Below are 26,847 nucleotides of genomic sequence, written 5' to 3'. Positions count from 1 at the left end.
TGATGAAAGATGTGAATAATGAAGTCTAACAAACCTCAATTTTGATCTTGGCTCTGCCTCTTACTAGTGTCGCGATGATGACTGGACGCTGGACAATTTTCTTAATGTCTCTGTGCTTCACTGTCCTCATCTGTAAGGTAGGGAGATATCAGAGAGCTCTTGTGAGGACTAAATGAGATAGGCATACAAAATACTTTGCATGGTGCCTGACAGAGTAAGCATTCGATAAGTCTAAACAGAAATTTGATGGTATGTGATGACTTCTAGAGAAGCAGACCTATCGTAGAGTTTTTGATTATAAAAGCAACTACATTGGTACAGTGATTTTTTTTAAATATATTTTTTTAACGTTTATTTATTTTTGAGACAGGGAGAGACAGCATGAACGGAGGAGGGTCAGAGAGAGAGGGAGAAACAGAATCTGAATCAGGCTCCAGGCTCTGAGCTGTCAGCACAGAGCCTGACGTGGGGCTCAAACTCACGGACCGCGAGATCATGACCTGAGCCGAAGTCGGATGCTTAACCGACTGAGCCACCCAGGCGCCCCAGTGATTTTAAAAATAAATTTTATTGATATATAATATACAATAATACATATCCATTTTAAGCATATAGATCAATAAGCTTTGACAAATTCACCTGTATAATCATTACAATTATAGAACATTTTCATTACTCCAAAAATTCCTCTTGTGCCCTTTTCAAGTCAATTCTCCCCAGTTGAGACCCTAGGTTACCACTGTTTTGCTTTCTAGAACTATATGTTTGTTTTTATAATTTCATATAAATGGAATCACATTGTATATACTTCCTGTCTGGTTTCTTTCACTTAGCCTATTTTTATTTTTATTTTTTTAATTTATTTTTGAGAGAGAGAGAGACCATGAGCAGGGGAGGGACAGAGAGAGAGGGAGACACAGAATCTAAAGCAGGCTCTAGGGTCTGAGCTGTCAACACAGAGCCCAATGCCGGGCTGGAACTCGTGAACTGCGAGATCATGACCTGAGCCAAAGTCGAATGCTTAACTCACTGAGCCACCCAGGCTCCCCATCACTCAGCCTATTTTTTAGATTTATCCACATTTTGCATATATCTATAGTATATTTTATTGCTAAGTAGTGTCCAGTTGTATTGGTATATCACAATGTATCAACTAACCAGTTGAGACTCTTGGATTCTTTCCATTGTTTAGCTATTATAAACAAAGCTGCTACAAACAGTCTTTTTGTGGATACATGTTGTCATTTTTCTTGTGTAAATACCTCTGATAGGAACTGTTGAGTTACATAGTAGATAGATGTTTAACTTTATAAGTGCCAAGCTGTTTTTCAAAGTGGCTGTATATTTTACAAACAATGCATCAGAATTCCAGGTACTTCATATCCTCCCTAACAATTAGTATTGCCAGGTTTTCTGATTTTCAGCATTCTAGTAAGTGATATGTGTGTGTGTGTGTGTGTGTGTGTGTGTGTGTGTGTGTGTGTAGTCTAATTTGCATTTCCCTAAAGATAATGATGAGTGTCATTTCATGCACATTTGGCCAAATATGTATCTTGTTTTATGATGTGTATATTCACGTGTTTTGCCCATTAAGAAAACTAAGTATTACAGATTTTTTTTTTCCAATCTGTGGCTTGCCTTTTCATTTTATTAATAGTTTCTTTGGAGAAGCCAAAGTTTGAATTTTGATAATGTCCAATTGGTTAGTGCTTTCTGTGTCCTAACAAATTATTGCCTAATCCAGTCATTAAAATTTTCCTATGATTTCTTCTAGAAGTGTTACTTGTTAAAAAAGTAATCTCTTGGGGCGCGTGGGTAGCTCAGTTGGGCGTCGGACTTCAGCTCAGTTCACGATCTCGCGGTCCGTGAGTTCGAGCCCCGCGTCGGGCTCTGGGCTGATGGCTCAGAGCCTGGAGCCTGCTTCCGATTCTGTGTCTCCCTCTCTCTCTGCCCCTCCCCCGTTCATGCTCTGTGTCTGTCTTAAAAATAAATAAACATTAAAAAAAAATTAAAAAAAAAAGTAATCTCTATGTCCAGCATGGGGCTCAAATTCATGACCCTAAGATCAAGAGTTGCATGCTCCACTGACTAAGCCAGCCAGGCACCCCAAATGTTAGTTTTAGTGTTTACATTTAGGTTTATGACCCACTTGGATTTAATCTTTGTGTATAAGTAAAATAAAGGTTGAGGTTCTTTTTGTCTATATGGACATGTAATGGTTCTAGTAGAATTTCTTGAAAAGACTATCCTTTCCCATGGAATTACCTTGGCATCTTTATCAAAATTCAATTGACCATACATGTGTGGGTCTATATTTGGATTCTCTGAATCATTCAAAAACTATGTGTCTATATTTTGGCCAATTCAACGAGGTCTTGATTATTTTAGCTTTTTAGTAAACCCTGAAATCAAGTAGTTTAAGTCCTCCAACTTTGTTATTTTGTTCTTTTTCAAAATTATTTTAGTTATCCTAGGTCTTTTGTGTTTCTGCATTAAATTTTAGAATCAGGTTTTCAATTTCTATTACAAAAGCTCCCTGGGATTTCAATTGGGATTACACCAAATCCATAGACTGATTTGGGGAGAATTACATCTTAAAAATATTGAGTCTTCTAATCCATGAACATGGTATATTTCTCAGTTTAGGTTTCTTCTCTCAGCAGTGTTATGTAGTTTTGAGAGTACAAATCTTATGCATATTTTCATAAATGTATCTCTATTTTATGATTTTGATACTATCATAGAATAACTTTATATTTAGTTATTTCATTATCATAATGACCCTATCTATGAGGTAAATATGAACTTCATTTTATAGGTACAGAAAATGAGACTTAACAAGATCAAGAGACTGGCTCAGTATCATAGGATCGGCTAATCTTACTTCTGGAAATGTATCTTACAGATATCCTTTCTCATGTTCAAAATTACAAACACAAGGTTATTATTTCAGCATCATTTGTAATGGTAAAAGATTAGGAACAACCCTGAATTTATCAGTGGGACTATTAAATAGATGATGATACAGCCTTAAAAGTACTAGGCAACAGTATAAAAGAATAAGAAAGATAACTAGTCAGTCATATAAAAGGATGTGCAAAATAGTGTTAAATAAACAAAATAAGGTACAGAATGATCTGTGTGGTTTTTCTTTTATGTAAAACTTGGGATAAGGTAAGAAATAAGAATATATATTTAAATTTGCTTGAAGTTGCTTTAAGAAAACTCTGGAAAGATATACCAGACACTAATAAATTATTTATCTGTCAGGGAAAGGGATGGGAACTGGACAGATGGTATATGGAGTGGGAGACTTCATTGTACACAATTTTACATTATTTTTTTAAACTACGTAAATATAGGGGCGCTTGGGTAGCTCACTTGGTTAAGCATCCGGCTTTGGCTCAGGTCATGATCTCACAGCTCATGAATTGGAGCCTCTGTCAGGTTCTGTGCTGACAGCTCAGAGCCGGTAGCCTGCTTCAGGTTCTGTGTCTCTGGCTCTCTCTGGGCCGGCCCCCCCCCCACTATCTGTCTCAAAAATAAACATTAAAACAAAATTTAAACTAAGTAAATATATTACATCTGAGACTGATTTCCCCCAGTATCTATTTTTCATTTCTTCCTTTTAGCGTGGCATTTGGTGTCATATAAGAGATCACAAATCCTAGCCTCCCCTGCACCTGAGTACATTTGTGTGACCGAGTTTTCGCAATGGATTGTGAGCAGAGGTGACGCATGCTATGACCAGGTCACTTCCTTAAAAGGAAATTGCTTCCTTTCCGTTGCCTCTTCATCTCTTTCATCTTTCCCACGGGCTGGACTATGGATACGGTGTTGGTGAACCAGCTTTATTCAGAGTGTACAAGGTAATAATCAGAACTCGATGGAGCAACAAGGTTGCAATAAGGAATGTGGACTTCTGGATGGCCTCAAGAATCACAGCTGCCAGGCCTCTGGACTGCTCACCACCTCCTGAACTTTTCATCAGACATAAACATTTATCTTTTTCAGGTCACTGACTTTTGGGGTGTTTCTTTTCTTTAACAATTTTTTTTTAACATTTATTTATTTTTTTGAGACAGAGACAGAGCATGAATGGGGGAGGGTCAGAGAGAGGGGGAGACCACAGAATCTGAAACAGGTTCCAGGCTCTGAGCTGTCAGCACAGAGCCCGATGTGGGGCTCAAACTCACGGATCTTGAGATCATGACCTGAGCTGAAGTCAGATGCTCAACTGACTGAGCCACCCAGGCACCCCAACAATTTTTTTTTTATTTTTTTTTCAACGTTTTTTTATTTATTTTGGGGACAGAGAGAGACAGAGCATGAACGGGGGAGGGGCAGAGAGAGAGGGAGACACAGAATCGGAAACAGCCCAGAGCCCGACGCGGGGCTCGAACTCACGGACCGCGAGATCGTGACCTGGCTGAAGTTGGACGCTTAACCGACTGTGCCACCCAGGCGCCCCAGTGATTTTTTTTTTTTAAGTTTATTTTACCTATTGAGAAAGAGAGAGAATGGGAAGGACAGAGAGAGTCAGAGTGGAGCCTGACAAAGGACTTGAACTCACCACTGTGAGATCATGACCCGAGCAGAAATCAAGAGTGGGTCGTTTAATGGACTGAGCCACCCAGGCATGCCTGGGGTGTTTTTACTATAGAAATAGCCTATACCCAAATCAATATATCAATTTAAGAAACTGCATAGCATATGATATTTGGCAGTGCAGGAACATGACCCCTATTGTTCTGACTCCCAAGCCCATGTTTTTCGCTATGGATGAATATGGAGGAAGCCTTGCAATGGCTGACTCTATTATTCTTCTAAAGAGTATAATGGTGAGGCATGAAGCATAATCCGCTAAAATTTATCATACCAACTGACTGATATCCACTTCTGTTGATCTAGATGGACTAAATGAAACTTGGAATATAGTGCTGGCGATTTTTGAAATCTCAGGTTGGAAAGGGAGAATTAATGGCAAAGCAAACAGAACTTGGAAAACTTAACAGAAGGAAATGAATGCAATTGAACAGATATTGGTAGATGAAATAGCAAGGAACCTATGGCTGAAATACGGAAGTATTACCTCATTCAAAAGGAACAAGTCTACAAGAGAAGAAATGTAGGTGCAGAGTAACCCCGTGCAATAGAATTATTCAGCTGGTGGAAACTGATAATGGTGGAATGGTAGCTAGCAAATAGGTTGAGACAAAAGGTGAGAATATAGAAGCGATATTGCTGTCATAATATACAGGTGCACATATAGGATTCTCTTCTCCGTGGCAACATCTAGTAGTCAGAGGGACTTCAACTACATACTTTTTTTAGGCTCACAAAGAGAAATAATAACTGACATGGAAATGACTGCTCCCAGGGAGAAAGGAATTATCTGATAATTAGGGGTGCCACAACAGGGGAACTGACCCTACTCCAGGGCTGGCTGCCAAAGAGAGTGGCCAGTGTCCAAGTCCTCATATTCCAGGGAGCATGTCATTTCACAGGGTGTTTCTTAACAAGATCAGATTTTAAAAGAGCATGTATGAAAGAGTAGCACAAGCCTACAAGGATGAATACTTTACTGTAGGCTTACATAATTTTTGCTTTTAAAAAAAGAATACCAAGGAATTTCCAGAATTTTTTTGTTTTTCAAGTAATGCTTGCCACAAGAGGGTGAACAAGAAAGGATGAAAGCCACTTCTTGGGTTCTGAGGATATAATGCTATCAAATGACAAAAAGGGGTGGGGGGGGACAAGACCCCTCAATTTTTGTCTCCTCTCTTAAAGATAGTAATTTTTTAATGAACAAAATTATTTTAATGATTAAAAGGCTACTAAAATCCAATGTGGTTAACGAGCAACCAATTATTTTAAGTGAGTTAAACTTTCCAGGCCTAAATGAATTATCCATGAAATACTTAGCATAAGTGATTGTGGAATCAATACAGTCAGCTTTGGAAAGCCAGAGAAAAGAAATGCCAGAAGACTAAAGAGGGGCAAATATTGTCCTGATTTTCAAGGAGCATAAAAAGCAAGAGAGAATTTGAGAATTACTGGTAAATTTACAATGTTCAGAATGAATTTTTTAAAAAGTAATCTCTACACCCAATGTGGGGCTTGAATGTACAGACCCTGAGATTAAGAGTCAGAGGCTCTACTCACTGAGCCAGCCAGGTGCCCCCAGAATGAATTTTTTAACAAATGTTTTCACAATTAGGAAAAGAGATTGAGCTCATGAATGACAATTTCAAGTTTTTGTGTGTTTCCATCTATATCTACCAGGTTCTTAGTGGAAAAAAGAATTTAATGCAGATTTTTCAAACAAAGAAACTTAAATAAAGGAACTGCTTATCAACTGTAAACCCTTGCTAGTCTAGTATGATTGATTACCAGACCAGCAGTATCAGCATCACCTGGGAGCCAGAGGGAACTGGAGACTCTCAGGCCCCATGTAGACCTAGTGAATTAGAATCTGCATTTAAACAGATCCCTAAGAGGCACCTGGGTGGTGGAGTCAGTTAAGCCTCCCTATCTCAGCTCAGGCCATGATCTCACAGCTGGTGAGTTCAAGCCCCGCATTGGGCTCTGCACTGATGGTGCAAAGCCTGCTTGGGATTCTGCCCCTCTCCCACGTGTGCTTGCTCTCTCTCTCTCCCTCAAAATAAATAAACTTAAAAAAATAAACAAACAGGATCCCTAGGTGACTCACAGGTACTAATATTTGGGAAGCACTGAAGTAGGCAAAGTTAGAAGGACAAATAAGAGATGGCAAGGCATCCCAAAATTAGTAACACTAAGAAGCTGTTACTACTCCTGGGGCTAAAGGAACAAAGTAGAATGTCTTCCTTGCTCTCTCTCCTGCTCCACTTCCTTGGTGAACCCTTTCCTGTTCTGACAGAGTGAATAGTTCCTTTTACCATACTTTAAAACCCCATAATTCATATATCTTTTCTTTAAAAAAAATTTTTTTTAATGTTTATTCATTTTTGAGAGACAGAGCACGAGCAGGGGAGGGTCAGCGAGAGAGAGAGCGAGAGAGAATCCAAAGCAGGCTCCAGGCTCTGAGCTGTCAGCACAGAGTCTGACACGGGGCTCAAACCCACAAACTGTGAGATCATGACCTGAGCTGAAGTCGGACACTCAACCAACTGAGCCACCCAGGCATCCCCATAATTCATATATCTTTTCTAGGATTTGTCTTATCTAGCAGAATTGTTTAAACATCTGTCTCTCAGCAGACTGCACACTGGTTAAGAGTCAGAGAGGCATCTGCATTTAAAAATTTTTAGTTCTTACCACAGTATAATCTAAAAAGGTAATCTAATCCCTTTGTAACTCTATTACGGAAGAGCTATTATTAAACAGATTTTAAGATGAGAAAATTGAAGTGCTGAAAGGTTAAGTAACTCGCCCAAGGTCACACAGTTATGAAATGGTAAAGCCAGGATTTTTGAACCTAGGTAGGTCTGGTTGTAGAATGATTATTTAAATAGCTTCATAATGAGAAATGACATTCTGAAATAGCCTTCTTGGCCAAAAGTAATAAAACTGTATTTTTATTAAATATATTTATGCCTACCTGCCAAAACAAACAAAACGCAGAGAGGGGGAACTTAAGGCAATGCTCCTTGTCAGTGAAAAAATTCAGGCAGAAGTGGGGTAAACTGGGATCATTTTGTCCTAAAAGGCTTTCTACCAACAGTTGAGCTGTTGGAATAAGTGACTTTAAGCTTTTGTGATGAGAATAAACTAACCCACCCACCAAGTAGCGAGTTCATAGTCTTACAGTCTAATCTGAGGTTTTCTTTTTTTTTTTTTAATTTTTTTTTTCAACGTTTATTTATTTTTGGGACAGAGAGAGACAGAGCATGAACGGGCGAGGGGCAGAGAGAGAGGGAGACACAGAATCGGAAACAGGCTCCAGGCTCTGAGCCATCAGCCCAGAGCCCGACGCGGGGCTCGAACTCACGGACCGCGAGATCGTGACCTGGCTGAAGTCGGACGCTTAACCCACTGCGCCACCCAGGCGCCCCTAATCTGAGGTTTTCAACATAAACACGAACCGAAGAAATAAATAAAAATAAAAACAATTAATTAAATCCTGCTATCTGGCCTGGTCAACAGAACACAAAATGGAGAGCTGGTTTCCAATTGCCCTTACATCTGGTTGGCAAGGTGAAGAGCGATGTTTTTTTTACAGGGTTTACGTGAGACCTTTGGTCCGTGGGCAGTGCCACTGTCTAATCCTCCCCAAGAGAGAAGGAAAAAATGGCTATATACAGAGAGCAGATCAAAGTATTTCTCTTTTCCCCTTCCCTTTGCACGTCACCCATCCACACGGTCACCTGAATTCAACACGTAGTGCCTACTGTATGCCTGGCATAAATGTTGGTCCATTTCTTCAAAAGATGTGAAGTCAAGGGGGCAGATACTGGTCAAAACTGACTAGGTTCCTTCCCTGCTAGTCTGGGCCCGCCCACACGCACAACAGGTCTCCATCCAGAGAGCCTCATCTTCCTTTCATCGGTACTCTCAGCCCTGCGGGTGGAATTCAGCACCGAGCCCCTCAACACTTCCCGGGGCAACCCAGCGTCTGCTTCACAGCGGCTGGACCCACGCCCGGAGCCCACTCATCCTTAGCCAAAGGCGGCGCGTTCTAATCCTGCGGCCCACGGTGGGTGGGTGGGTGGGGGCGGGTGGACAGAGGCAGACGCAAAGCCGCGACAAACCTGGGCGCTTAGGTCAGACTCTGAGGCGCCTCAGTCTAAACAGGCGGTTTGTCTTTCACCTAATTCAATAGGCCCAGGCATTCCCTGAGGGCGCGATCGCGTGGGCTGATCACCACCCTTCACCTCCGCACCACACTTTCCCCGCTCTCCAATCCCGCCGCGGACAGGTTGCTATGCCCAATCACCTCGTCCTCGGGGTCCGCCCCTCCCGCTCCACGAGGGGCCGCGGTCACCTACAGCAGCTCTAGCACACCTCGCCACCCAGCACGCGCCAGAACCCTGCCATGCCGTCCGCCACACAGACACGCAGTAACGCCCCAACATCTGCTGCGCAAGTCCTTCCCCACAGCGGAGGAGTTCTCCATCCCCACGCGGCCGGAGTCGCGCCGACTTCACGGTCACCCGCCCGGCGCTGTCGCCGCGCCCCTCCCCAGCCGCACTCCCGCCCGCGCGCCTCCGCGTCGTCGGGTCTGTCTCCAGCAATCAAATAAGGTCGGCTGAGCCCCCACGGGTGACCAACGAGCTCTCGCTGCACCCGGGGAAGGCCTTGGCCCCAAGCTCTGGGGCTGCCAACAGCTGCGTGAATTCTCCAGCGGGGGCGTCCTTTTCTTCCTCTCCAGCCGGCGGTGGTTGGGTCGTCCGCAGCCGCAACTACTATGGCCTCTTCCTCTCCATGTGATCCCCTACCCAGCCGCGCGCTTTAGGGACAGCTTCCAGCCTTTTAGTCTCTCCCTTATGAAAAGAATTGTGGAGGGGCAACGCTTCCTCGTGGGGGTCTGCCCAGCCCCACCTCGGTCGCCCACCGCTCTCTCTCCGCGGTTGGCCCGCAGCCCTTCCAAGCCGGTTCCTCCGGGTGGAGCGTGCTTGCCCTGGGCTAACTGGCCGCGAGATGCTGTCCCCGCAGACCCGTCTAGCCCCAGTGTCCCTTCACCTTCTCCGCAGCCTCTCCTGCTTGGTGAAGCGCGTGGCGGAACCCGAGGCTAGGACCTCCGCGCCCAGGATTTTACTCGGACTCCAGCACGTGGTGGAGCGGGGGGTGGCGGCCAGAGTACAGGCTGCGGGAGTCTCGGTGGCACTGGAGAGGGTCGTTTCGGGGCCCACGGCTACCTTCGCTGAGGGCGAGTCCTGCGGCCTGAGCCCGCTGACCCCGGTTGGAGGCCCGCACGCCATCCCCCCTCCCACCGCCTCAGCCCGGGCGCGCAGACTCACACCCCTTCCCGGGGAAGCAAATGGTCCCTTCCAGGCGGGTAGCCATGTTGCTCTAATAAAGCGGGAGGGGCGGCGGCGTGGGGGGAGCAGATGCCGCTGGCTTCGAGCGGGAGCCGGGTGCTGGCAGAGCGCAGCCGCGAGGGAGGCGCGGGGGAGGCGAGCCGGAGCCCGAGCTCGAGCCCGAGCGGGAGCAGCAGCCAGTGTTGGCGGAGAGCACCCGGGCGCAGCTGGAGTCGGAGCCGCAGCCGCGATGGCCGTGGCCGTGGGGAGACCGTCTGTGAGTGCTGGGGCCTCACCACCCTTGCCCGCGGCTCTCGCGGCACTGGGTGGTCCCCGCTTTCAGGCGGGTGCCGGGCGGGGGGGAATACCGGGGCCCGGGCGGGGGCTCCGGATGGTGGCCGCTGTGGGTGTGTGCGTGAGATTGGGCGCGCGTCTGGAGCTGAGGGGAGGGCTAGGAGACTAGAGGCTGGGCTACTACGTGATGCAACAGTGTATCGCCTCATCGCGCCCGGGTTCCGGAGATGTGGGAGAGAAAGGACCCCTTCCCTCTTTTCCCTTTAAAGGGTTTCTTTCAGGCACGGTATTTCTCGGCTGCCTCCCTCTCGGCGTGCACACCTTTTCTCTCGTGACAGTCGAGAGAGGCACCGAGTGCGGGGGTTTTCTCCTGACTCCCCCTCGCCGAGGGGCGACCAGGGCATGGGAATTGTTCCCCGAAGCGCGCTGTCACACGGCCGTAGAAGCGGATCAGAAATGAAAGGCTGGGATTTCCGTGGTGGCTTCCCCATCGTGAGAGCCGGGACACCCCCAGGCACCCACCCGGCTGACCTGGCCCTGCCCAGGATGTGGACAAAAGCCCTAGCCACACACACACAAAGTTTTCACAAGGCCCCCTTGTCGTGGTGGGTGGAAGTATTAAATGCTCCGAGGTTAGAAGACCGGGGGCGGCGAACCGAGGAGGCGCGGACGCGAGGAAGAGGAAGGTTAGGGCGGGCGAGTGGAGAACCCGGTGCCCCGCGGCTCGGGGCGAGCGAAGGACCGAGGGTGCGCTCCCGCCCCAAATTCAGAGCCGGGCAGGAGCAGCGACTCAGCTCGCGGGTGGGGTGCAAGACTCAGCTCGCGATTCAGAGCCGGACTTTGAGGGTGCGGTCTCAGTCGGTGCTCCGCATCCTAGGGTGAAAGGCGGTGGAGGGTTGGGGGGAGGGACGGCGGCGGCCCTTCCTTTTTTATTGAAAGGAGCAGAGCCGGGTGGGAAAGGCGGAGTCCTCCTTCCTTCTCTTTCCCCGTTTCTTTGTCGATGTTCGAAGTCCACTTTCGCACCACCGGTTTTGGGGCGCGCCTCGAGCGAGGTTTTTCCCGCTCTGCCTCCTTCCTTTTTTCCTCTCCCTCCCACAACTGTGTGGCCGCAGGTGGTGGCTTGAGAGGTCTTGTGGTTCCACACGAGAGACTTTCAGACGTACTGGAAGCTCCGAAGCCCCAGGAATGCAAGGCTGTGCTCGGACTCCAAGCTCTTCCTCGAACTCCTCTCCAGATACCCGCGCCTTTTGCTGCCCCCGCCCCCACCCCGCCCCGGGAACTTCGCGGGGTCCTTCTGCGTGCTTTAACTCGGTTTGGTGGTTTGGCTGCAGGCGTGTTTTCAAAGACGTTCTCCACTGTCACAATGTGCTGTGGTCCTATTGAAGTGTAACTGGGTTTTTTGGGCATTTTATACTCTAATATTTAATGACCTGACGCTTAAGAATCAGGTTTCCTCTTGCACACAAATTGTGCCCTTGATAATTAGTGGTCCTGGATTATTGTTACTGAGGGAATTTACATAGTCTCTGTGCTAATCCCTTTATTTTTCTGGTGGGGGAAATTGAGGTACAGAGAGGTCAAGTTACCCCCTTCTCTCTCACCGTCCCCACACTGTACTTATTTCCAGGGCACATATTTCCATAACTAAAATAACTGATAACTGCTTGAGATAATTGGAGAGTGTCTAGGAATGCAAATTTGGGGGGGGGGCTGTTCAGTAACACCTATTGCTGGTGCATTCTTGAGGCTTGGGGGAGGTGGAAGAAATACTTTGCTGCACATTTTCTATAAATTAGTTAGTTCATATATGTCAGTTAAATAGGAACAGTATGTGGATTTGAGATTTAGTTGTGTGGCCATAATCATATCCAACACCGGGTCTGCCAACCAGATGTGAGCTTAATCCCACAGAATTCTTCTCTAAGACCTCTTATTCAAATAATAGAGGAGATTCCAAAAAGAGTATGTGTACAGAGGAGGTAACTGCTTTCTCTGCACATTCCCCGTTGTCACTGGAATTAAGATTAAATTGCAGTTTAAAAACAAGATTTTTTTTTTTTGGACTGAGCTGTGGTCTGGGTGATCAAAAGTTGACTACAAAGTTGAAAAGTCTTTTCATACATTTCCAACGAATTGTTGAATTGTTTTACTTTGTTCATTCAGTTCTTGCCTTAAGGGTCGTGCCTATAGTCGTACCTTCAAAACAACCCTCGTAAATACAGATTTATCCAAACCCAGCTCCAAGGGATCAACACTACATCCTTCATCTTAGAATTCTCTGCCCCTCCTGTTCCTTTATCTATTCTCTGATTTGAACAAATGAAAGGAAGGGTGTATTGAGAGAAAAGAACCACTCCAAAGTTGATCTATGTATGAATGGAGTTTCCCTAGTTACTCCTTTAGAATTTAGACTTTTTAAAAAAGTTGTTTAGGGAAACATGAATAGATCTTTCCCTACAAACTGCCTCTCCCATCCAGATTGAAGGAAAGTTCAGTTAGAATAATTTGCTCTCAATGTTAGGCATTCTTGAACTTGAATGTCTTTGTGTGATATCCTAGGTAAATATGAGATTTTACTGGGGAAAAACCTTGTATGGCAGATGCAGTATTTTCTGTCTTTTGAATTGGTTATATTCAGTTATAACCATTTAAACCTTAAGGCTGAATTAAGATGTTTCTTAAGTTGATTTGTTGGCTGGAAAACAAAAGTTTGAGTTCAGTGTGATACTGTTTATTTTTGTTCTAATCTCGACCCCTAGTGTCTCCATTTTCTCTTGGATGGTGTTGGTGCTTGGCTCTGAGAAGACCCTAAAGCACATCTGTTTCAGAATATAACTAATGATTAATGAGAGCATTTCTCCCTTAGGGATGTGTCCACATTTTGGGTGAGTTAGTATTTTTGCATCCAAGTCCCAGGACAGCTATTATCTTTCTTTTAAACAGAACATGGTAATTTACTCTACCTGGGAATCAGGCTTTATGTAGCTGATCCACTCTCTCTTAAGGTGTGGTGTTGGAGTTGTAGGTGTAGCCTAGGAGTTGAAAGGAACTTTAAGAGATTATTCAGTTCAGCCTTCTTCCCAATGCAAAAATATTTCTTACTTTATCCCTAACAGGTGGTATGTATTTAAACTTTTGCAGCGATGGAGATTTCGCATGATATCCTTCAAGAAACCTATTTAATTATTCTTTTATCTGTGGAGCCAAAAGAAATGGAAAAACCAAATTCATTCACTCATTTAAAAGTATTTACCGAGTACCTCCTATGTGCCAGGTACTGTTCTGGGAGCCAGGGTTACATCAGTGGACAAGAGAGACCTTCTCTTTTTACCTGGAGCTTTTATTTTCTGAGAGATTTAGTGTCTATGCGTAGTGAAGTGATGAACTTCAGTGAGTATGGAGTATGTAAGCCATTTAGGGAGAAAGGAAATTATGTGCCTGTTGCTGAGTCAACACTTATGATGCAGGTAAAGATCTTGTCTGGGAATCATTAGAGACGGTTCCTGAAGATATGGTCTGTTTTCAGCAGGAGGAGGGTGAGGACTGACAGTGAAACGTTATTTTCCCGTGTTACAAAATTGCCATTTCTAAGACTTGATGCTGTGGTCCTTGCATGAAGGATTCTGGCTCTTTTGTACCTGGCAAAAGCTTAATGGAGCTGAAAAAGGTCTGCGGGATGGCTATCTAAATGATAAAGGGACTGTCATCTAGGGGGAGGTCTTTAAAAATTAAAATTTTTAATTTTATATATAAATTATACACACTGAGACTCTATAAGCAATTATTAAGGAATGCTGGAAGTGTTTGAGGTATAGTAATCTGTCCTTTTCAAATCTTTGAAAGCTATAGTTTTTTTTTTTTTATGCTTTAAAATATCTTCCTTAAAAATGAAGTGTTTACATTGCAATGAAAAACAGACCTGTGGAAATTGATTAAAAGAACAAAACTACCCATACCCCACCATCCTGATGTAAGAGTTATTAGATCGTTAGCACGTTTTCATCAACTTTGTGAGATTTACACAAGTAAGCTTAACCCATCTCCTAAAAACTGTGACTTAGAAACCAAACTGTGTGTCTGCTGAACCCTGTCTTTTTGGATACCCATATAATTGACACCGATGCTTAGTGCTTTCAAAGGGGCCACCCTTTGTCTGTCCAGACAAAGGAGCGAATGATTTGGATGTCCTACTTTGATTGATTGCCAGAAGGCCTAGTATTTATATCCACTGATGATGCCACAGCTGATAAGGATCTTTGGGTTTAGACTTCCTGTGGGGCAGGGTATAGAGTTTTCTAAGCCAGTGTTTCTCTTTATAGGACCTTAAACTTGACTGGGGGTGGGGTGGGTATGGGCTGCTCTTGGATTTTATAATTTATTGAAAACTCTTTCATAGTGCTAGCTAGACCTGTTTCAACTGGGGTCAGTGAAGTGAACCATTATTTAAACAAAGACCCAGCAGATCCAAAGCTTCTATCCTGTTCCCTAAGGAGATCTACTTTACAATATAATTGATACCTGCTTTGTGGTTGTTGTTTTTTAAATCCAGATTGACAGAAAACTCCCTCCCAACTAAGCAGTACTGCCTCTGACCCACTCAGGCCTGCTGGCAACCTATCAATGCAACCACTGTGGAACATGAAAACCAATATTTGGGCTGAGGTGATAGAGACTTGCTGGGTGATATGAAATCAAATTTGTGTCCTCTCAGGCCTGGTCTCAGGTAGAAATCAGGAGTCTTTACCCTCATATGCTAGAACCAATGCATTAGAGACACCTTTTTAAGGATCCATGCCACTGAGTGTGAGTGTCTTGCTCAAGTCAAAGGATGCAGGAACTTGACCTATGTGGTTGCATTCTGTCCACCTGCTGAACTGTGACTGTGTGGGATTGAGTGTGATATTTTGTGGGAGGGGCAGGCTGAGATGAAGAGGTTGATCAGGCTTCATGTTCCAAAAAGAATGTCTTTGGTATCCAACAAGCAGAAGCTTTGTTCATGCCCCCCTCCTTTTTTTTTGCATTTTAAAAATTGTCGTGAAAAAATATATAGCATAAAGCATAAGCCTCTGAAAAGAATAGAGTATGGCAGCTGAAAGCTGGGGAAGCAGAGCCGAGATGTTCCTGATTGAGGGGCTTGTGCCAAAGCTGGACTCTGAGGAGGTGAAAGGGAAGATGCTCGAGGATGTGATCTCCTCCATATGGAACTTCCTTAGCTATGTGGCCCTGCTGCAAGTCACATCTTTTAGCCTAAAGAAATTGGAAAGCATGTGAAGATGGGCATCACATGTGAATGCATGATATGAGGAGCCCAGTTACAATTTCTACTCCTATCTGCAAATGAATAGGCCCAGAAAGATGTGAGGGACTCTTTGATTGAATGGATATAAAAATTCTACTTGTTAAGAACAAGTTTGGCTCTGGTAACTGACCTTCATAGCTATAATTTAAAACTACTTGAGAAGTAAAGACATTTTGTAGTGATAGTACACCCATATACCTGTGACATTCAGCCTGTGTGAATGTTGAAATAATAGTAAGTAATGTCAAACTCCATTTTCTAGCAAGTATTAATTTTAAGGGAATTATGTCTCCAAAAAAAATGTGTGTGTGTGTGTGTGTGTATACACATACCTGTTTTGATAATTAAGTAACATTACTTTGGGATGAATTTATGATTTTCTTCATAAGTTTTTTCTTATAGAAGAAGTAATACAGATAGCTTAGAAATTGAAAAACAAAACAACCCACAACAACCTAAACACATCAATAGCCATTCTTAGTTTCCTAATCCATCTGCTTCATCAGATATTTCTTTCATACTTTCTCTGAGCAGATGCTGAAGTTACGATGTTGAGTATTTGAGATGCCATCCCTGCTGCTCTCTAAAAATTTCTCTGAAGGGTGGGTAAGGAAGCAAAAGGATGAGTAAGGAAAATGAGGTGGAAAAATGTACTAAGCCAAGGGAATAGCTCCTGCAAAGCTCTGGGTGTGAGACAGCCTTTTGAGGAAATCCACCTATGACGTCACTGTTCAGGGTGGGGTAGAGAAAATAGATGTGGGTCTAGGCAGGTGGGAGGAGACCAGATAATGCAGTGTATTCTTTAAGGCACGTGCATATTTTCTACACAGTTTTAAAGATATTTTATATCCTACCCACCCTGTGCCCCAACTTAAGATATCTCAGATTCTTGGAATTGGTTGATAGAAGACCTTGAAAGTCTGCAGAGTATTGAATTCTTCAGGATTCAGTAGAATAGAGGGGAGATGAGAAAGGATAGAGGAGTTGATTCCTTTCATGACCAGATCGCATCCTTAAGAATAGAGGAAGTGAAGACAGAGGAAACACACAAAGAGGAGGAGGGATCCAGTGACAACATCCCCAGTATAGGTCTTCCTCTGTTTAGTCTTCTGTATTGAGGCCTTCCTCAAGATGTAGAACTACAAAGTCTTGTTTTCTTAAACATTGAAGCAAGTGAGTCCTAAAGGGTGGAAGAATGGTAGGACCCCTTCTATCTTGGACTACAAGTGTCCAACAGTGTTCTCCATAAAGAATATTTAAAAAAACCATAGGATTCTATGAAAGTAGGAGTAAAGTCTATTAAAAGCTATGGTTTTCTGAAGACTTAACACCTTTTCATTCACTTCATCCTTTTGTGTATTGTTTTCATGTCAATATAAATTTTGTGAGTATCATTAAGGGTGCTCATTACATTTACTCAGACCTACTGTTGAAAGGAAAAGGCTTAACCAAAACCATCTGTGAACAGGAAGCTGTTCAGCATCCTGATTTTTAATTTTTTTTAAAGATGAAAGAAATTGATGACACAAATGGAAAGATATACCATGCTCATGGATTGGAAGAATTAATATTGTGAAAATGTCCATACTACCCAAAGCAATCTATAGATTCAATGCAATCCCTAGGAAAATGCCAATAGTATTTTTCATGGAACTAGAACAAATAATCCTAAAAGTTGTATGGAATCACAAAAGACTTCAAATAGGGCAATCTTGAGAAAGTACAAAGCTGTAGGTATCACAATCCCAGATTTCAAGATGCACTTCAAACTTATGGTAATTAAAATAAAAGGTACTGATACAGAAATAGACACATAGATCAATGGAACAGGATAGAGAGCCCAGAAATAAACCCATACTTATGTGGCCAAGTAATCTATTACAAAGGAGGCAAGAATATACAATAGGGTAATGAAAGTTTCCTCAATAAATGGTGCTGGGAAAACCAGACAGCTACATGCAAAAGGATGAAACTGGACCATTTTCTTACACTATACACAAAAATAAACTCAAAAGGGATTAAGGACATAAATGTGAGACTTCAAACCACTTAAAGGAAGTAGTAATCTCTTGGACATTGACCTTAGCAACATTTTTCTAAATATGTCTCTTGAGACAAAGGAAACAAAGCAAAAGTAAACTATTGGGACTATACCAAAATAAAAAGCTTTTGCACAGCAAAGGAAACCATCAACCAAACTAAAAGGCAACCTACTGAATGGCACGAGATACTTGCAAATGAAATAGCTAATAAGGGGTTAATATCCAAAATATATAAAGAACTTTCACAACTCAACACCCTCCCAAAAAAATCCATTAGAAAATGAGAAGAGGACCTGAATAGGCATTTTTCCAAGGAAGACATGCAGATGGCCAACAGACATATGAAAAGATGCTCAACATCATTAATCATAAGGAAATGCAAATCAAAACCACAATGAGATATCACCTTACACCTGTCAGTACCAAAACAATAAGAAATAACAAGTGTTAGCAAGGATATAGAGAAAAGGGAACCTTCATGCACTGTTGGTGGGAATGTAATTGGCACAACCATTGTGGAAAACAGTATGGAGGTTCCTCAAAAAATTAAAAATAGAAATACTATATGATCCTGTAATTCCACTATTGGGTATTTACCTAAAGAAAATACAGACAGTACTTCAAAAAGATATATGCACCTTTATGTTATTGCAGTAGCCAAGATATGGAAACAACCTAAGTATCCATTGATAAATGGATAAAGAAGGTGTGTGTGTGTGTGTGTGTGTGTGTGTGTGTGTGTATGTGTATACACACACACACACAGTGGAGTATTACTCAGCCATAAAAAAGATCTTGCTATTTGTGACAACATGGATGGACCTAGAGGGTATTATGCTAAGTGAAATAAGTCAGAGAAAGATAATACTATATGATTTCACTTAGGTGGAATCTTAAAAACAAGGTGAATGAACAAACAAGATGCCAAACATAATCATAAATACAGAGAACAAACTGATGGTTGCCAGAGGGGAAGGGGTTGGGGGATGGGCAAAATAGGTGAAGGAGATGAAGAGAATACAAACTTCCAGTTATAGAGTGAATGGGTCACAGGAATGAGACTTTTCGGCATGGGGTATATAGCCAATAATATTGTAATGGTGTTGTGTGGTGACAGATGGTAATTGCACTTATGGTGAGCATAGCTTAATGTATGGAGTTGTTGAATCACTATGTTGTGCACCTGAAACTAATGTAGCATTGTATATTAACTATAATTAAGTTAAAAAAAACCAAAAACCTCTGTGCACAGCAAGCCTTCTTGGCATCTTGATTTTTAAATTTTATTTGAATTGTCAAGATAATTATCTCACTTTATCCTTACAAAATTCCCAAGAAGTAACATAGACAAGGAAACTGAGGAACAAAGAAACTAACACCTAATGTGTACAGCCAGTTACTGGGAGCACTAGGCTTTAGAACCAAGGCTCTTAGACCAATATACATATAGACCTACAATTTGTGTTGGTCTGTTAGACTAACTTATGCTACAATTTGTGTCGGTCTGTTAGACTAACTTATGCTGAAGTAACGCATTTGTCCCAAATTTTGGTGGCTTACACAACAAAGGTTTATTTCTTAACCACAATCTTTGATTCATCCTCTGAGATCTCCATGCTGTTCTGACCCCAGGATCCAGGTCCTCTATCTGGACCTTGCCAGTCTGGTGGCAGAGGAAAAAGATATACTGACCCCTGAACTATCAAGCTCTTACCATGGGTCACTTCTACATGAATTTCATTGGCTAAAGTAAATTTTTACTCCTAAATTCAGCAAGATGGCGATGGATAATCCTTCTGCAAAGAGTGGCTCTGCCAGTCAATTGACCAAGACTTGAGGGCCCTGGAATGAGGATTTAATTCCCCATCCTGGGCTGGGGTGGGGGTGGTTATTTTGAGTAGTAACAGTTCACCATACTGTCCTAGTCAGGGAATCTACAATAGAGTCAAGGGTCCTAGTCAGGGAATCTGCTACGGAGCCAAGGGTCCTCATTATTTTTGAAAAGTCTTTCCCAGTCTGTAATGATTTTTCCCACTCTCTCTGTCCTGTTCTGATTCTAGTTGGACATGGTAGAATGCTGAGGAATAGTGTGTGTGTGTGTGTGTGTGTGTGTGTGTGTGTGTGTGTGTGTTAAGCAGCCAGAATGAATTGAAGGCAGAGGATGTGATTATTCCTATTGTTCACTCACCGTGAGTTTGCAGTAGCATCCTAACTAAGTAAGGGATGGGTGGTGACCTTCTGAAAGACCTTCTGTGCTGTTCTCTGGTGGCCCCAACTCTGGGACTGTACTCTCTGGGAAATGGTTTTGAGGCCATTAGGACTTCCAGCTGCTTGACAGAATTATTTCCCTTGGGATGCTTCCAAATCTGTCCTTTCCCAGCCCATCTGTTCCTAAATGCAGATGCATCAGATGGCACCCTTGTCTTTCTTGCTTTGTTTTCTCTCACTGAGAGGCAGTAGTACTATATTACATTTGGATTATGAACATAGGCTCTACAGTCAGACTGCTTGGGTTCTAGGGTATCGGCTCTGCCATTTAACCATCTCTGTGATCTTAGGCAAGTTACATACCTTGTGTACATCTCATGCGTCAGCTATAAAATAATAATGGTACCTTCCTCAAAGATTTGTAGGATTAAATGAGTTAAGACATACAAAGTGCTTTCAGTGATGTGTGAAACATTCATCCTCAATAAAAAGGAAATAAATATGGAACTAATAGTGACTTTATACCAAAGACTGGGCTCCAGCCAGAACTGCCAACCCACCGCACCCCACCCCAGCAGGAAGTGAGCATTTGCCCCTTCTCTCACACACCTAAAATGCAGTCTTCCTCCCTTTTTCTAATCAGAGCACACCTCTGAGGCATAGATCCAATATACTGTCTCCTCGAAGCCTTGACTCGCCATCCAAGTTTTGGTAATTTTTCTGTCTCTGAATTCCTGCAGCAGTGATTGCCTGCAACGCTCGTGTGTCACCTTTATAGTGTTCTGGAGTCTCCACCCCAACCCTCACCACTCCTTTCTTCAAGACCCTATTTAAAATAAATAGGAATGGGGCACCTGGGTGGCTCAGTTGGTTGGGCATCTGACTTCAGCGCAGGTCATGATCTCGTGGTTTGTGGGTTGAGGCCCTGTGTCCAGCTCTAGGCTGATAGCTCAGAGCCTGGAACCTGTTTTGGATTGTGTGTCTCCCTCTCTTTCTGCTTCTCGCCTGGTTGTGTTCTCTTTCTCTCAAAAATAAATATACATACATACATACATACATACATAAACAGGAATGATCAAATATAGTTGTGAATGTTTTTAAAAAAAAATCTCTCAGGGGTGCCTGGGTGGCTCAGTCAGTGGAGCACCTGACTTTAGCTCATGTCATGATCTCCCGGTTGGTAGGTTAGAGCCCGATGTGGGGGCTCTGTGCTGTCAGCTCAGAGCCTGGAGCCATGATTCAGATTCTGTGTTTCCCTCTCCTTTTGCTCCTCCCCCACTCACTCTCTGTCTCTGTCTCTGAAAAATAAACATTAAAACATTTAAAAAAAAATAAATCTCTCATTACCACAAACATATGTTCTGCTAGCCTTGACCACATTCATGTATTCTTAGCCTTACTTCCAGATTTGCAGGGAGAGACTGTGTTGTGCACCCCCCCCCCGCCGCCTTCCCCCCTGCTTAATAAACATGTGACTGAATGAACAAAATTGATCCTTTGGATAAGACTTGTGCCAGCCTGCTTCCTCTCAGTCCACCTTTATGTAATTCATGCTGTTGCTGTGTGCGTTTCAGGCAGGTGTAGACCTCATATCTATAGCTTTCTCCCCCAGGCTTCTCTGCTGTAGCCACCTGGGCTCTGCTTCACTATTTTGACCTATGTACACATCTGGCTGTCCAAGGGCGTTTCCATCCCATGGGCCAACACTTGCCTGATGGGGGATGGAATCTGGTGGACAAATACTTCTCTCTTTTGTCACTAACTTTGGACAATTCTGAGGCACAATATATATGGCTCCTCAGAGGGTCCCACATGGGCCCTAGCCTCAGCCCACAGTGTGATTAGCTCCATATACATATGTTTAGGATGACTGTGCCTCCTTCCCTGTTTCATACTTCTCGGTCCCCACTCCTGTTCCTTTGGATCATTTCCCCAAAGTGCTTTATGCGTGCGAGCCCTAGTTTCAGGCCTCTGCATTTTGATGAAAACACCTTGTTTCCTGGTTTGGGACTCTTGTACCTTATGCAAATGAGGGAGTGTGAATGTTACTTGGTAACATACCAAATTCCTCTAGAATTAAAAAAAAATACGCTGAGAACAAACTGATATTTCTTTAATCAGGGTTTTACTATTTATTGGAGGGAAGACTTCAAACTATTAAGAGCTATGCTCAGAAAAGAAGAAAACTGGATGCATCATCTAATCTTTTCTATAATTTTCATTCCTACTTTATTGGAGAGGAACCCACAGTCTCTCAGGATGGAAGTACTTGTCTCTGAATGTATAGTGCTTACTTTGTTCTGTGATTTCTTTAATGTACCCATTTCAAGTCAGTTATATATTTTATAATCTAGAAACTAGATACAGAGTGTATGGGGGAAAACGTTTTTGATACATGAACTGTGAACTTGGGCCAAAGCTTAAAACTGTTTTTGAAAAAGAAATTTTGTGGCCTATACTGCATAGATTGGAAGAATGAGGTAAACATTTTTGAGGCAACTTCTTGTGAGCTAATGTTCAGCAATTTTATGGGCCCAGATTAACTTAAGTATCTGCCTGAAAGTTCTTCGACTCATCAGAGTTATTCACATCATCTCTTCACTTTGAGCCTATCCCATAGGCAGTTTCTGATAATGTAGGGGACATCCTTGGAAATACCACAAGCCAAACAGATTCATTCTCCAGTTTTCCCCAAATTTCTTACCTTTGCTTTCACTCTGAGGTTGGTTTTGACTTTTTTGGGGGTGGACGATATAGGTCTGTACCTCTCTCTGCCTTTTGGAATGACTTGATTGTTTATTATATACGTCTTTGTTTTCAAAGCCTTTTCCAATCCTTTGCTTTTTTTTCCAAAATAAAGGGAGTGGGAGGAGAAAAATTGGATACTGAAATGTGTTATTTCTCAAACTAAAACTGGAATTATTTTTCAGATTTTTTTTTTGTCTTTAAACATACATTTGGAATGTTGCTAATTTGCACATTGCCTTTGCCATTGAACTCCTTGCACCCACTACAGTGGTGTCCTAATTGAAATTGTACAATTCCACACATTTTTCTTGTTGATTAGCTTTCATTGGGTAAACATTGATCTTTACAGTTTTCTTATGAGATAGTCTGAGTAGACACTGTTCTTGAACCCAAGCTCTTCAGCTCCTATTTGATGGATCAGGCCATGGTAAATAAGTTAAAGTCTTCTAACTACTGGTTATACCTTCTTTCCAAATGGAGGTACAACCCTAGTCTGCAGAATAATGCTGTCAGAACTTTTTGCAATGATAGGAATGTTCTATTACTGCATTCTCCAGTATGCACTATCCATATGTACCTATCGAACACTTGAAATGGGGCTGGTGCAACCATAGAATTAGATTTTTTTTATCTTGTTTAATTGTAATTAATTTGCATTTAAATTTAAATACCCACATGTGGCTAGTGGCTACCATGTTGAACAGTGAACTTCACGAGTATTGTCTAGGGGTACCTGGGCGACTCAGTCTGTTAAGCGTTCAACTTTACTTCAGGTCATGATGTTGTGGTTCATGGGTTTGAGTCCCACATTGGACTCTATGCTGACAGCTCAGAGCATGGAGACTGCTTCGGATTCTTGTCTCCCTTTCTCTATGCCCCTCCCCTGCTTGTGGTCTCTCTCCCTCTCCAAAATAAATAAACATTTAAAAAAATAAAAAATTTAAAAATTTTAAAACAAGGGACGCCTGGGTGGCTCAGTAGTTTAAGCATCTGACTTTGGCTCAGGTCATGATCTCATGGTTCATGAGTTCGAGCCCTGTTATCAGGTTCTGCTGACAGCTCAGAGCCTGGAGCCTGCTTCAGATTCTGTTTCCCTCTCTCTCTCTGCCCCTCCCCCACTCATACTCTGTCTCTTTCTCTCTCTCTCTCTCAAAAATAAATAAAGATTAAAAAATTAAAAAAAATTTAAAACAAGAAGTATGGTCTAGAAGTATTTATAATCTGATATTTCTTTCTCATATTTTAGAAAACTTCATTAAGAAAAATTCCAAACATTACACAAGAGAGAAGGTATACTCAACCCTTCTATCCTATCACCTAGGCCATTCTTATGTCATCTCTTACCCCTTCTCTCTAACCTCCTCTCTCCTCATCCTGACCCCCAAAATTGTTTGTTTTTTCAAGTTTATTTATTTTGAGAGAGAGAGAGCAGGGGAAGGACAGAGAGAAAGAGAGACAGAGAATCCCAAGCAGGCTCCACACTGTCAGCACGGAGCTCTATGTGGGGCTGGATCTTACAAACCGTGAAATCATGACCGGAGCCCAAATCAAGTCTGATGCTTATCCGACTGAACCACCCAGGCGCCCTTGTTTGTTTTTCAAGGTTTTATTTTTTAAGTAATTTCTATACCCATCTTGGGGCTTCGATGTACAAACCTGAGATCAAGAGTCACATGCTGTACCAACTGAGCCAGCCAGGCACCCCAAGTTTGTTTTTTAAAAACTATTATTATTATTATTATTATTATTATTATTATGTAATCTCCACATCCAACATGGAGCTCAAATTTGTAACCCTGAGATCAGGAGTCATATGCTCTTGCTCCCGCCCCTCGCCCCCCCCCCCCCCCCCCCCACCATGCTCCTAGTTATTTTGGAGTAAATCCCAGGCTCAGTCTGATCTCATTTAGTTTTAAGAGCTATGCTGGTGACCTGGGGGTAGGAGGAACATGGCATCAGGAAGAGGTATTCAGGGATCGTCAAAGTGAATTTGTGATTTAAAACAAAAGGCAAAAAAATGTCAAGTGTATGGATGGTAAAAGTTATAGTTTGTCAAAGATAGGTACTGAGTATATAGATGAGTGATATTCTCTGTGGTTGAGATATTTCATCATCACCATCATTGTAATGAATGGCCAGGCATGAGTGCATAGATGGAACAGTTACTGCCCCAAGCTTGGTTACGTGTGCTTTTCTTGAGCTTCGGGTTCATGGATAATTTCATCATTTAAACATTCATATGCAGTGTTTATCATTGAACCTTATTGAATGCCAACAGTGCAATAGAGTCATAGGATTTTTAAAGGTGGAAAGCAAGCTGAGGATCATTTGGCTTTAGCCCAATCTCCTCAGAATGTTTATTTCCAGAGAGGAGTAGCTTGTTCTGAGCTCCCTTTGAGTGGCCCAGCACTTGGTCTGTCACCCTGGCCTGATCAGCTGACTGGCTGAGGTAAAACTGTAGCATTAAGTCACGCTTACCTACTTTTTAAAACGGCAGACTCTTAGGGCCTCTTTTAGAGCAGACATGTTTTTTCTAAGTCTATTTGAGGTATTATAGATACTCTTTTGGAGAGAAATGTTTGTGTAAATAACAAAATTTTCTCTTATGGGTTGAGAATTTATGCCTGTTACTGGTGTATATTATTATAGGAAATGCCTGTTTATTTTCTGTATTTCTGTTTATAAAAGAAACTCTTGTAGCAAGCACATTTTGATCATGTGGACACATTGAAGGAAATAATGCTTGCATCATTGATATTTAAAAGTGCTTTTCTTCCTTCACAATGTAAAGCAAGAATTGTTACTGTGCTTTTGTAGTTGAATTTAGGAGCTAATAATGATTTTCTTCCTTATGATATTGTGCAGAATATGTATATTCTAAATTTGGAACTTAGGATTTAAGAGGAAGAATTTGTGATGGTAAAGGATCTTGTATCATCAGAAATGTGCCCAGGCCTTGGCTCAGCTGTTTTATTGATGGAAAAAGATGATATGTTTCAGAATAAGAGCTATTAAAAATTTCAGCAACATTCTGAACAACTGCAAGCTTACTGTTGCAACAGGATGCCATTCCTTTTCCATAGTTAACTCTCCAGGAGTTCCCCGAGCTTCTGTTAACCACATTCCTGGGAGAGAGGGAAGAGCTATGTCTAATCTCAGCATCTACATTGCAGCTTCGTCCAGTTTGCTTTTATTTCATGGTTCCTGGAGAAAGCGAATAGTTGGTTAATACCCTATGTGTTGATGTTACTGTGACTCAGGATTTATGCCATTTTTTTGCAAATACTCCAGTGAAATGGGCTTTCTTATCTCTACTTGACAAGAAATATTTGCATCCACATTAGGGCTAAGAACATGACTTAGGGAGATGTTTTGTCAAATCACATGCACTGTCCTTTTCATGCAGGGTAAGAACAAGTAACTAGTAAGGCTTGTAAAATGACCATGACCTGATTGGGAAATACAGCAACTATTTTCAGCAAAGAGGGTGAAATATTAGTATGAGTAGCAGATTTTTCTTATCATATTAAGTTCACAGATTTAGAAAAAAACCGAAATTTAAACCCAGCAATAACGCATCTTGAAAAAGAAGATAAATTCATGTAATCTAGGTCTCAATTAATGCTTACACTTTATAACAGTTAGAAGAGTGCTGAACTTGATGTAGCCATCACATTAATAAAAAATAGAAGTTTGCCTTATGTATTCTCTTTAAAATAGTTAATGAACAGTGGTTTATCACAGCTTTGATAGGCCTCAGTTTGGTTCTGGATTGAATTATTTATGGCATGGTAAAATAGTAAGGGAGAGATATAAATAAACCATTTTTGACCAGCTTCATTATTTGGCTTATTGATGAGAGGGAAAAAAAGTACCGAAAAGGACAACTCTCAGATTCTTCAGTTAAATGTTGTAAATGGGCCAACGTGTGCCACCTCTTAGCTCTACCTGGCTAAATGAGGACCTCAGTGGTGCCATAGTTTTCAGTTTTTCAAGAGAGCACGGACATTTAGAGTTTGAGGTGAAATTTCCCCATCTGAAAATGTTGGCAGTTAAGTCAAATATTTTTAAAATACTGTGTGGGCCACATAAACATGTTCGTGGGCTGAGACTGCCAGTCAGCAATCTGATTTCCATTGAAGATAATTCATTTATATTTTCTTGTATTTGAATAAAGAAGCCATTAACTTTTGGGGGGGGGATGTCTTTTTAAATGCTTTCAGATTTGAATAAGTAAAGCATTTTTTTTTTTTTTTTTTTTAATTTTCTTTTTTTCAACGTTTATTTATTTTTGGGACAGAGAGAGACAGAGCAT

At 42.3% G+C, this 26,847-nt stretch overlaps 2 protein-coding genes across 6 annotated transcripts in view; both read left to right on the top strand.

The window, feature by feature from the left end:
* Nucleotides 1-10,019: 10,019 nt before the first annotated feature.
* The window catches only part of SEPTIN11 (septin 11), a 90,991-nt gene continuing 74,163 nt past the window's right edge, over nucleotides 10,020-26,847 (top strand). For 4 of the 5 annotated variants that reach the window (XM_040480606.1, XM_040480585.1, XM_040480599.1 and 1 more), the window contains exon 1: nucleotides 10,020-10,218. In XM_040480606.1, the coding sequence (XP_040336540.1) occupies nucleotides 10,192-10,218 (27 nt within the window). In that variant the 5' untranslated portion in view covers nucleotides 10,020-10,191. The remainder of the gene's footprint in view (nucleotides 10,219-26,847) is intronic. The other variant, XM_040480592.1, reaches the window with a different exon arrangement.
* Nucleotides 14,622-17,037, top strand: LOC121033930 (mitochondrial import receptor subunit TOM5 homolog). Its single transcript, XM_040480642.1, has one exon. The coding sequence runs from the start codon at nucleotides 15,318-15,320 to the stop codon at nucleotides 15,504-15,506; it is 189 nt and encodes a 62-aa protein (XP_040336576.1). The 5' UTR covers nucleotides 14,622-15,317; the 3' UTR covers nucleotides 15,507-17,037.

The sequence above is a fragment of the Herpailurus yagouaroundi genome, unplaced genomic scaffold (genome assembly GCF_014898765.1).
Source record: "Herpailurus yagouaroundi ecotype Mexico unplaced genomic scaffold, PumYag 28, whole genome shotgun sequence".
Classification (NCBI taxonomy): Eukaryota; Metazoa; Chordata; class Mammalia; order Carnivora; family Felidae; genus Herpailurus; species Herpailurus yagouaroundi.
The sequence above is the reverse complement of the archived record's forward strand: the minus strand, read 5'-3'. Positions and strand labels throughout refer to the sequence as shown.